The sequence below is a fragment of the Pantherophis guttatus genome, chromosome 1 (genome assembly GCF_059756535.1).
Source record: "Pantherophis guttatus breed Tessera chromosome 1, ASM5975653v1, whole genome shotgun sequence".
Classification (NCBI taxonomy): domain Eukaryota; kingdom Metazoa; phylum Chordata; class Lepidosauria; order Squamata; family Colubridae; genus Pantherophis; species Pantherophis guttatus.
This window is the reverse complement of record NC_142063.1, coordinates 114,079,159-114,091,129: the sequence shown is the minus strand read 5'-3', so window position 1 is coordinate 114,091,129 and position 11,971 is coordinate 114,079,159. Positions and strand designations below refer to the sequence as shown.

The 11,971-nt window shown below is 40.9% G+C and overlaps 1 protein-coding gene across 4 annotated transcripts; it reads left to right on the top strand.

The window, feature by feature from the left end:
* The first annotated feature begins 1,392 nt into the window (after positions 1–1,392).
* NUDT8 (nudix hydrolase 8) lies at positions 1,393–5,476 on the top strand. Of its 4 annotated transcripts, none has more exons than XM_034420262.3 (5): positions 1,393–1,608; positions 2,456–2,721; positions 3,222–3,354; positions 3,661–3,738; positions 4,559–5,476. In XM_034420262.3, exons 2-5 carry the CDS (start codon positions 2,462–2,464, stop codon positions 4,778–4,780), a joined length of 693 nt encoding a protein of 230 aa, XP_034276153.1. In that variant the 5' UTR covers positions 1,393–1,608; positions 2,456–2,461; the 3' UTR covers positions 4,781–5,476. The 4 variants fall into 4 exon arrangements, with proteins under 4 accessions (XP_034276153.1, XP_034276150.1, XP_034276152.1 ...); XM_034420259.3 differs by lacking the exon at positions 1,393–1,608 and adding an exon at positions 1,709–2,032; XM_034420261.3 differs by lacking the exon at positions 1,393–1,608 and adding an exon at positions 1,744–1,818.
* Positions 5,477–11,971: the final 6,495 nt, after the last annotated feature.

Genomic DNA, 11,971 nt, shown 5'->3' with positions numbered 1-11,971 from the left:
TGCAGATATATTTCAGTATTGACTTGCATATGTAGTTGGATGTGCAGTTGGCCATGTCGTGGGGGAATTCACTGAAGAAAGCAATTATGTTTGGAAGAACTAGCGGCAAAGGAACCCAGGCTGTGAAAGAACACGGTGGCTGGACACTATCAAAGCTGACATCAGCTAGACCATAGAAAAATTCAATTAAATAGTGCAGGATCAGATGTGGAGAGACCTGGCCCAGAGAATCGCAAAAGGTTGGACTTGACTGAATGAGTAACTTCATAATCATGCTCTTGGATGAGCAATATCAGTCATCTTTAGAACCTGGAGGCTTAGTAAGAAAGGAGTAGTGCAGTGTAATAAAAGATAGCTTTCATCTATTACTTGAACTAGCTATTTGAATAATGTAGTTTCATGATTCACATACTATGCTCTAAGTCAAAAAAGTAATTATATTAAGGCTGAGTACATTATGTAATTCTTGTACCCTTGCCTCAGCTGTTGCTGTGGGATAAATTAAAAGGGACAAAACGGAAGACCGTTTCAAATTGTTTCATACTAAATGGAGTAGTTTGTCTTTGGGCTGCTTATGTTTTTTCTTTTCTGGTATTTATACTGGTTTTTAAACTATGTCACCTAGAGTTGTTCAATTGCCTCTAAATTGCTTAAATACATAGATACCATATTGTAATACAAAGCCCTGTTTCATCCAGTGAGAAGAGAAAAGCACAGGATCTTTGGACAACCTATAGAGGGTAAAACATAGTGTTATATATCAGGCCTCTCAGGAATGTTAAACTGGGACCTGCCCTCTTATCCACTTTACATCATTATGTTCAGCCATGGTGGCATTTGAATTATTTTACATATTTCTCAATAGTAAATAGGCCACAATTTTTGTCTAATATATTAAGGCTAGCAGACATGCTTAAAATAGCTTCCTGAATAATAAGTGATACTATTACAAGAGATTCTGTGGGCTATTTATCAGTTTATTTGTCCTTATAGATAACAAATGATAATGACAATTCCTGGGTGCAATTATTATTTATTTGTATCCTGCCTTTATTACTTTTACAAATAACTCAAGGTGGCATACACATACATCATTTTGGGGATTAATTCCAGGGCAGAAGCCCCTAAATAAACTTTCCATTTTGTCACTGATGCTATCATTTTGCTATCTTCATGTGGTTTAATACCTGTCCCGAAAAGTAAGGATATTTTATCAAACCAATATCTTAAAATCTCATAAAAGCAAGTATCAACCTTGAATTAAATAGATCTTTTTGCATCCCACAGTCTAAAGATACATGTATCTTGGGTGGAGTTCAAACTTGTCAGAATATGTCAGCACAAAGCTTTCCTGTGTAAATCACTGAAAGGAAACAAAGATGCCTTAAAGAGCCGTTTAGCCCTCTTAACCTTTCCAGCCATAAAATCCTAACAGCCGCCCTCAAGGTCTCTAAAGGGGCGCTCGCTGCACCGCCCAGCCTCTCAGTTTGGGGCGTGGCTTTTGCCACCCACCGGTCTCATTGGTGGAGGCGGCTTCCTCGGCTGTCGGTTTTATGCTGCTCTCGGCGAAGAATTCCCTCTTTTGACGGAGAAGAACGTCTCTGCGAGGTTAGAACGGCGCTTTCCATATTTCGGCCTGGCGGAAGTATGCCCTAACTGACATCGCCCTGTTCCCCCATTTGTTGAAAAGCAGGCTGGGAAGCTTTTCAGTCCCGCCATCTTTGTTGAGGGGAGGGGCGGGGCTAATAGGAAGAACTATGAAGTGGGATTCTTTTGGTTGCTCTGAGTAGCCGGTTGCGTCGCCGGGTAGTTTTGCGGGTAATTGTGATAGCGGACGGAGGACTGTTTTGTGCTTTTCCTTGGTGGCTGCTCTCGAAAGAACGAACCTCCTTTTTTTTGTGCTTCTGGAGATTGAATGGGACGGTTTCAGAAGCCCCGGCATCTCCTCGACGGGGTGGACTACTGCTCCCATCTCAGGCTGGTTGGCTAAGGATAATGGGAGGTGATGTCCAACTCATATGGAGAACTCTGGGTAAAGCTGATAAGGCAGAACACAAACACCCAAGACCTGCACCCTGATTAACCATCCTGTGATAGTTCTCGTTTTCTGACTATGGAGGACTTAAACTCCTGCCTGCTCTGGGCTTGTCCAATTCCCCGTGCGTTTTCCGGGTCTTTCTTTGTGCTTCTACGACGGTCGCAGCCGCGTTTCCTGACACGATACGAAACGACTGTCGCAGACCAAGAGTGGTGGGGTCCAGATTTGATCAGGGGAGATGAAATGTAGACCCTTGAGTTTGGATTCCAAACTTTAACCCTCCCTGCCTCCCTTGCACAACAAGTTTGGACTAGCCTTAGGAACCATGGGATGAGGCTGAAGGAATTGCTAAATCGCAAGGCGTGGACTGTCATTCAGCTGAAATTCTTCCCTTCCTCTTTTTTTCCCCCCATTTAGGGCACTATGCTTCCATCTCTGCACTTCCATCTCTGCCAGCGTACACTCTGTATACCCATAGCCAGGGTGGGTCTGGTACGTAGATATTTATCCTGGGAAAACGAGCAGCGGTGCAAAGGGCTGCTAGAGAAATCCACTGTCCGGTACAAGAAAGAAACTATGGGAGCAGCAGTGCTGGTATCTCTGTGCTCCGTGGCTGGGGACCCAGCGATCCTGTACACTCTGCGTTCCAACACTCTGACCGGTTTATACAAAGGGGAAGTCAGGTACTTGACAGCTTAATCTTCCTCCTTAGTAAATGCAAAGATAAATTGCAGAATATCCAGATGGGAGTCATTAACTCCCAGTCACATCCTCTTGTTGTCTTGGGTGGACCTCATAAGTTTTCTGAAGAACAGTTGAAAGCCTGAGTATAGAGACAATTAAAGAGAGGCACAATAGTTGTCTCCAGATATATGAAACTCTTGCAAAAGGCAGGACCTAATTGTTTTAGAGTTGTTCTAAAGAAAGGGGCAGGGAAGCATTATTTAGCTGAATGTTACAAATTGGCACACAAATGTTTCATAGCAATATAGGCTGGAGAGGTATTTGAAAAGCAGGGTGACAATTCAACAGGATGTGTCTTCATTGAAGAACCTGGCACAAAGTTAGTGATTGAGCCAGAAGATGTCCAAGAAACTTTCTGACTTTCCCAGTCCCTGTCAAGTAATTTTAAGATTTTCCCCTCCCAAACTTCCCTTGCACAATAACTGATTTGCTTTTGCAGTTTCCCAGGTGGTAAACGTGATGACTCTGACCAGGATGCCATCACCACAGCACTGCGGGAGACTCATGAAGAACTGGGCATACAGTTAAAGGAGGACTGTGTCTGGGGAATCATGAGAGCTATTCCTGATAGGGTAATGCTTAATGTAGATCCTTATCTTCAGGGATTAGATGAACTTTGAAATAGACTTCTGTTGTGGAATCACGATGGATATGCTGTTTTGTGCTAGAATCAGTCTGGGGGTGGTGGGGGGGACGGGGACCTTTTTTTTTTGTAATTGCTGTCTGAGATGAGAGCAATGGAAAATTTCCAGAAAACAGAAAAGCTGAGCTTGGGAATTAACATACCACCTGGGGTATGCTTTGCTTTATGTTTTTTCTTTGAGAAAGCATGGGATAGTGAAAAACTCATATCTGTTTAATTTTGCCTTTTTTTTCAGACTAATATGATGGTGGCTCCTGTACTAGCAAACCTGGGGCCTTTGGAGGACCTGAAACTGAAACCTAACCCCCAAGAGGTGAATCAGAATATTAACTGGGACACAGTGACACATATTATTTTTATTCAATATATTTTTCAGGAAAGATGGGTGTGAAAGAAAATTATCAGACACTTAGTGATATTCTAGTGGCAATTCTTCCTGTGTTAAGCACTAATTCCCTTGGAAGTAATCTCTTACTTCCCTGTGGTAGGGATCTTACGGGTGGGATGCACCATTTTCTTTCTTTTTGATACCAGATGTTTCTATTTCTGAACCTCTCCCCCACTTTCCCCCCCTCTATTTATTTCTGATCCTCTTTTCTCTTTTTTTTCCAGTATTACAATTTGAGATTGTAGTACCAGGGGTGAAATGCTCCCACTTCGGACCGGATTGCCCGATCCGGTAGCGATGGTGGGGGGTGGTTCGGAGAACTGGTAGCAAAACTCCCTGCCCCCCCCCCCATGCCCAGCTGAGCCACGCGATCATCAGAGGGTTTTTTTTTTTTTTACTTTTAAAAGCATTTTTTCTACAACCTCTTTGGCCAAAAAAAATACTTTAAAAAAAAAAGCCTCTGATGATCGTGGGGCTCAGCTGGGATCGTCAGAGGCTTTTAAAAGCATTTTTTTCTGCAACCTCTTCGGCCAAAGCTTTAAAAGTAAAAAAAAAAGTTGGCCACGCCCACCCAGTCACATTACCCCCCACCAAGCCATGCCCACAGAACCGGTAGTAACAAATTTTACATTTCACCACTGATCTGAACTAATTACTTCCAAAGGATTTTGATGGAAAAGAAGTTATTCCATAACTAAATTGGACAAGTTATGCTTCCACTCAATCTTTGTTGTTTGATTTACAGGTTGAGGCTGTCTTCACACTGCCTGTCTCCCACTTGCTACAAGAAAAGAACCAGGGCTACACCCACTACTGCCGTGATGGTATCTACCGTTACACATTGCCTGTCTTCCTGCATGGTCCTCACCGTGTATGGGGTCTTACAGCAATCATAACAGAGCTGACTCTGGAGTTGCTAGCACCAGGAAAATACTTCAGGCGGACTTATGTCATGGGTCAGCACTGACTTTTGACTCAAATTCACACTTGGATCTCTAAGATCTCTTTTTGTTTTCCATATTTGTCAAAGGACTTTATAGAATTGATGATCTCATCAGCCAAGTGCTGCTCCTTTTCCTTGTCATAAGAATCTTCAAAACTCAGGTCAGCTCAGTTCTAAATAACAAGAAGAAAACCGTTTATCTCTCCAGCTCACTACCTCAGAAGACAACTATTACATTATTGGCAAAAAGCAATGATGAAACATCTATCTAGTTTACTGTTGTTACCTGAATAAACAAGGACGCTCGAAACCTTATGCAGGTTTCTGTTTTGGCAGGTGTAGTACAAATAAAACATAAGTTTTAACCTCAAAGATCCTAGACCTGCATTCTAGGCTTGCTTGATTGGTAATGGCAATAACTGCATAAATGAATGATAAAAGGAGCATTTGCCAAAGAAAGCACTGACCTTTAAGCTACCAAAATAATAAGTGCCAGCGATCCAGGTTAGGATACAAATTTGTGAATGAATATTGATCCCTATTTCTTTCACATCTCCACTATTTCCTTATCATATGGAATTTCTGTTTATGGCTCTGTGCTGATTTAACAAAATCTGCATTTCAAGAACAGATGTATATAAATCAAAGTTGTATGCAAGAAATAATATTTAAATATTTATGTTGTTAAATCAGAATAAATCTGAGATTGTTTGGAATATAGATCCTAGTAATCAGTTCCTAGTTTTTTGAGACATGAAACATTTTTCCTTTGCCCTTCCTCTGCCCTTCCTACTCTCTAAAATAGGAGCATGAATTATATATTGCTACCCTAAGAAAACAATTCTCATTAGGGCTATGGCACATTTTGTAGAACAAGGCATCTTACAAGATACTTGTGAATTGGTAAAACCTTGGTTGTATGCAGTCTGAATTCTGCCGTGTGTGTGTGTTCATACAGAGGGGACAATATGCTGATTTCACCTTAGCTTTTTCCCAACATGTAGCAGACAATAATATAATTGGAATTAAACTGGTTCAAATATTTATTTGGTGTAACAACAATTCAGAGTTGATGGCAGGAATTACGGAGGTGATGCATATTTCTGAATAGAGGTTCACACCAAACATGTTAGTATCCTTCAAAAGAATGTTGGTGGATTCAGAGAAAGGCTGAAAATAAAATGGTAGAAGTGTATAGGTCTGAATGGATGTTGTAGTTCAGAGGCCTTCAAACTTGGTAGCTTTAAGATTTGCGGACTTCAACTTCAGCATAGCTGGCTGGAGAATTCTGGGAGTTGAAGTTCACAAGTCTTAAAGCTGCCAAGTTTGAAGACCTTTGTTGTAGTTTAAGACACAGAAACTAATAGATTATAAACAATGTGGCTTTTGGGGAAAAAAAGTATATGAGATGGGCAGTCTTGTTTTACAGTAACCAGGTCACCAGCAATTTTCCTATGCTGAATATGGAAAGAGGAGAGTCTTGCCTAAAAAGAGGCAATAAAAATGTGCTATTAAATTTAAATATGTTTAATAAATAAATGCCAGTCCTGCCCTGAGGTTCCATCTATGCATTGAGAGTAGAAACATGGCCAGGGGAAATCTCCACAAACAGGCCTTCCTAGAAGATTGCACTGCAGTCCCAAAACAGTCTCTATGCAGGGCCGGATTTTCCTATAGGCTAACTAGGCTTCAGCCTAGGGCCTCAAGATCAAGAGGGCCTACATTCAAATTGTTAGCAAAATTAAAATTACACTTTCACTATAGGTGAAAGGGCCTCATAAGTGGAATAGCCTAGGGCCTCTTTTCATCTAAATCCGGCCCTGTCTCTATGTGATGCCCAGCACTGTCTGCAAGGCAGGGCAGAATGACAAAAGAACCTTGTAAGGTCACAAGGAAAGCCCCACCCCTTTTGTGCATGTGTCAGGACAGGCTGCAGGGCTTGTAGCAGGCCCTGCTTCAGTTGTTTGGGTAAAATTAGCCTGATACTTTGTGGCAATGTCCACCTGCAGAGCCTTCCCTTTCTCTAATATATACAGCCTATGAACATTAGACAAGGAAACTAAACAATGTTGTGGCAGGTGCCTCTCTTTAGGAGAAGATCCTCTCTTCATGATTTTAACATGAATAGCTTAGTTTGTCCACTTAGTATGAAATTTGAATAGAGGATTTTCAGAATGATGTGAATAGGTTGGGGTGGGGGTGGGGTGGGGGCTGTTGTTCTAAAGCAGTGTTTCTCAACCTTGGGCAGTTTAAGACGGGTGGACTTCAACTGCCAGAATTCCCCAGTCAGCATGGCTAGCTGGAGAATTCTGGGAGTTGAAGTCCACCCATCTTAAAGTGGCCAAGGTTGAGAAACACTGTTCTAAAGAAATCTTGTATATTCTTTCCATTTGGTTCTCTTAAACTAATTGCCACAATTCACCGTTTCATAAGGAGTCCTAATCTCTTGCGCTACAAAGCAGAAGCTGAGTTCACATCAGAGGTGAGTTTCAGCAGGTTCTGACCAGTTCTGAAGAACCGGTAGTAAAAGTTCTGACTGGCCCCACCCCCATCTATTCTCTACTTCCCAAGTCCCAGCTGAAATGGGGATTTTGCAATAACCTTCCCCTGGATTGGGGAGGGAATAGAGATTTTACAGTATCCTTCCTCTGTCATGCCCACCAAGCCACACCCACAGAACCAGTAGTAAAAAAAATTGAAACCCACCACTGGTTCACATGTTGGGATAAACTTGCATTGAGTTACCTGACCTAACCTGGTATGTGAACCAGGGCCTATTCTTTAAACTGAAACAGTAAACCATAGTTTATCACTTTGTATAGTAAGGTAAAATTTAGGAAGCTATGAGGGACCCAAACAGTGCAAAAGAAGACTAGTCCAGCAGACAAATGCAACTAGAATTTAAACTGTTCCTGTTGAGAGATGGATCTGCAATTTTTTTGCTTCCTGTATGAACATAACTATTTCTAATCTGTACAGGAGACTGTCCGTGAAAGAATTCTCTTGTGAAATGTTATTAAACACAACAATGAAACTCACGGATAATACTAAGGTTATTTCTTTCCAGTTCTATCAGTAATGTTTATAAAAATGCATTCAATAGATGGCACTGTTGCTTTAGACAAGTGTTTCAAACCTGTTAAGGCCAGGGAACATTTTAGTTTTAAAAAAACATTCACAAACTTCTGACCAAGAGAGGTAAAGCTAGTTAACAAAATTGGCTGTGTTTGAGTTAACTTTCTGTTTGTTCTTAGCCTCTCACAAAGTCTGTGAAGGTTCCCCAGAATACAGTTTAGAAATCCAGGGACTTCCTTCCAGTTGAATAGCCTGTAATTTCATAGTGTCGGAGAAGATGATACCACAAAGAGCAGTTCACTTTTCCTACTGGCATTGCCCCCCCCCCCACCCAAAAAAGAGTAAGACCTGCCTGCCTCCTGCAGGCTGGTCTTCTGGAATGAGGAAGTCAGGAGCTCGTCTTTGGAGAGGTCAGGAGTGGAAGTGCCCCTGCCTGGGCTAGACTCAAAAATGCACTGCTTAATTCCAAGCATGAAGTTCTTTCGGAGTGCAAGGGATGGGCCCTTTCAAGGTTATTGAAGGGATTGACAGCAACCGCTTCTGTCTCCAGAAAGGAATTCTTTTCAAAGTATATTTCTCTCTCTCTCTCTCTCTCTCTCTCTCTCTCTCTCTCTCTCTCTCTCTCTCTGAATCAACAGTGGCTGCATATCAGGAATCAAAGAACACGGTTGCACTGATTTTTCTCCTAAAGCATTTCTTAAGTTAGTAACACAGTGGTTAAGCGAGTGTGGCTTACCCATCGACTTTGCTTGCCAAAAGGTCGTGGAAGGGGGTCACATGATCCCAGGACAGTTCAACCTTCATAAATATGAGTCAGAGGCCAAGCAGAGGAGTTTGATCACATGACCATGGGGATGCTGCATCAATCATCAGTGTGAAAAATGGTAATGAATCACATTTTTCCGTGATGTTGTAACTTTGAACAGTCACTAAACAAACTGTTGTAAGTTGAGGACTACCAGTAACTAACAAACAATAGCACGGTTATGATTAATGGAATATTAGGAGAAGATGTTTACACTGGATCTGTTTCAAATTTAACAACTCCCATTGCCACAACTGCTTCCTGCAAACAGCAGCAAATATTTACATACTCGGAGCCTGCTTCTTCAGAAGAGCAAAGGGACTGTCGGCTACAAATGGAGTAGATCTGAGTATTGCCCAAAGGGTTGAATAATTTGCTGACAGGTCATTCCTTTAATTAGGGGGATTTAGGATAATTACACTTGAGAACTTCTTGTATCAATTCCACCTGCCTTTTACGAAACATTCCACACAATTTTCTCACAAAGAAGCTACCTAAAATCCTTACTTTTCTAAAAAAGCTCGTACATAGGTTTATCTTGTTACTTAAAAGTGGATGAAAGGGAACCTAAAAGCAATTCCCCTAGTAACCAAATAAGGATTAAACATGCTTGATGGCTACAGAATATTGGAAAATTAATGCAGGTAATTTACAGTTTGATCAACATGTTGCTCATGTCTACACAATGCCTATATCCAGATCAGAGCAAGTACAGACACCACTCAGATCAGCTAACAAAGATCTAACGTGATGTTGATTAAACAATCAGTAACATCAAAACACTTAATTGGCAAAGCACGATAAGGGGCAGGCAAAAGCAAGATAAGAGACGTGAACTGAAGCAAGAACTGACATCCAAAGGGGCTGAATTTTCCAGAGCCATTGGATACAATTCTGTAGGTCATTAGCATAAAGGTAAAGATTCCCCTCGCACATATGTGCTAGTTCCTGACGCTAGTGGCCGGTGCTCATCTCCGTTTCAAAGCCGGCACTGTCCGAAGATGTCTCCATGGTCATGTGGCCGGCATGACTAAACACCAAAGGTGCATGGAATGCTGTTACTTTCCCACCAAAGGTGGTCCCTATTTTTCTACTTGCATTTTTTATGTGCTTTCAAACTGCTAAATTGGCAGAAACTGGAACAAGTAACGGGAGCTCACCCCATTATGCAGCACTAGGGATTCGAACCGCTGAATTGCCGATCTTTCAATCGACAAGCTCAGCATCTTAGCCACTAAGCCACCGGCATCCTATGCCATTAGCATAGGCAGTTCCAAAGTCTTTGGTTGGCTATTCCAATCTTAATCTTTTTATGACATAATGTGAATGGGATAGGGATGGGAAGGAGGGCACTAGATGGTCCTTCCTCTTTTCTATATCATGAAATTCAAATTCAAATCTTTATTGTCAGTGCACAACATACCATATTTTTCGGAGTATAAGGTGCACTGGAGTATAAGAGGCAGCTTAGTTTTGGGGAGGAAAATGGGTGTGTGTGTGTGTGTGAAATCTGCCTACCAGGTATTCATCTGGCTAGTGTCCTTAGTCTGATCAGCTTCAGCACATTAGTTTGCTGATTTTTTATCCCCTGTTTGTGGATAAAAAACAGCTTCTAAGGCACAGCTGAGAGGAAGCAGCAATGGCAAAGCACAAGTAGATCGCTTCACTTGGCTAGCACCTAGTTAGGGCTGAAAAAAAGCTTCTAAAGAACAGCTGAGAGTCGGAGCAAAGCATGGAGATCGCTTCACTCCTTAGGGCCTCCTTAAAGCACAGCCAGCAGAGAGTCGAGGGAGCAGGCAAAGCTGGGAAGATCCTTTACTCACTAATGCCTTGTTAGCACCTTGTTAGGGATGAAAAAAAGCTTTGAAAAAGCTATATTTGGAGTATAAGACGCGCCCAAATTTTCAGCCTCTTTTAGGGGGGAAAAAGGTGTGTCTTATACTCCAAAAAATACGATATGTGTGTTGCAATATTTTCAGGATCAGACTCAATAAAGATAATAGGAGTTAGAGCTTTAAATATATTTCTTTTTAATTATGATAGGCATTCTATATTCACTGAATATTCAAGGTAGAAGCAACGAGAATGGTGAGGGTGGCTCCTTATATATACAAGGGGTGGAGCTAGGAATGGGAGTGGTAAGTTATGAATACATTAAAGTCCAAAGAATAAGTTAACCTCTGATGTTCCATATATACATTATTTACACATTGGAGAATAAGGCATTTACATCTGACAAATCCCCCTCTAAATGCCGGTTCGTTACACAACACCAATTACATTCTGATTCAGGACAATATAATACATATAATTTAGAAGTTAAATATTTGTGTTGTTTAGAAGGTAAGGGTTTTGTTAATATGTCAGCTAATTGTTCAGAAGTATCGCAATGTATTGCTTTAATGAATCCGTCTTGAGACAGTTGTCTCACATGCTTAAACTTTATATCAATATGCCTGGACCTTTGTCCAATTGCATCGGATCTGGATATTTCAATGGCCGCTTTATTGTCTTCATGCATAATAAATGGTAAGGTGGGTTTCTTCCAAACATCAGTGATCAGATCATTGAACCATACAAGGTTATTTGCAGCTTTGGACAAACAAACATATTCCGCTTCTGTAGTAGAAGTGGCTACTAGTTCTTGTTTACCAGTATACCAGTAAACTGGACAATCATTCAATAGAAAAACATAACCAGAAGTACTCTTTCTGCATGATGTATCACCAGCCCAATCTGCATCAGCATAACAAGTAATTTTTGGTTCTCTGTCATTATTGGGTTCCAACATTAAACAAAAATCTAATGTACCCTTCAGATATCTTAGAATTCTTTTGACAGCTTCCCAATGATACAAGGTTGGTTTACTAACATATCTTGACAATAGATTGAGAGGTAATGCAATATCTGGCCTAGTCCAATTAGATATATAAAGGAGTGAACCTATAACTGATCTGTAAAATGTATTGTCTTTAAACTCAGGGGAAGATTCATCAGTGTTTCTAAGAAAATCAGTTTGCATAGGGGTGTCACAGGTTTTAGCATTATTTAAGTTACATTTGTTTAGGAGTTCGATGATTTTATCTTTCTGTGTAAGTTTGAATCCCCTTTTAGTTTTGTTAATTTGCACACCAAGGTATTTATTCACTTTACCCAGAGATTTCAGTGAGAAGTGTTCATTTAACTTATTTACAAAGATTTCCCTGCTCTCTTTATGCTTTCCAATGTATAAAATATCGTCCACGTAAATTAATACAAATTCAATATGATCATTACTCTTTTTTACAAAGAAACAGTTATCAGCAGTGGTGGCGTTGAAATCCATGGTCTTAAGT

Coding starts and splice junctions, on each gene's coding strand:
- NUDT8 (XM_034420259.3), top strand. CDS start 2,006: ATGTCCAACTCATATGGAGAACTCTGG. Junction 2,033..2,455: donor ACTCATATGGAGAACTCTGG/GTAAAGCTGATA, acceptor CCCCCCATTTAG/GGCACTATGCTTCCATCTCT. Junction 2,722..3,221: donor TTATACAAAGGGGAAGTCAG/GTACTTGACAGC, acceptor TTGCTTTTGCAG/TTTCCCAGGTGGTAAACGTG.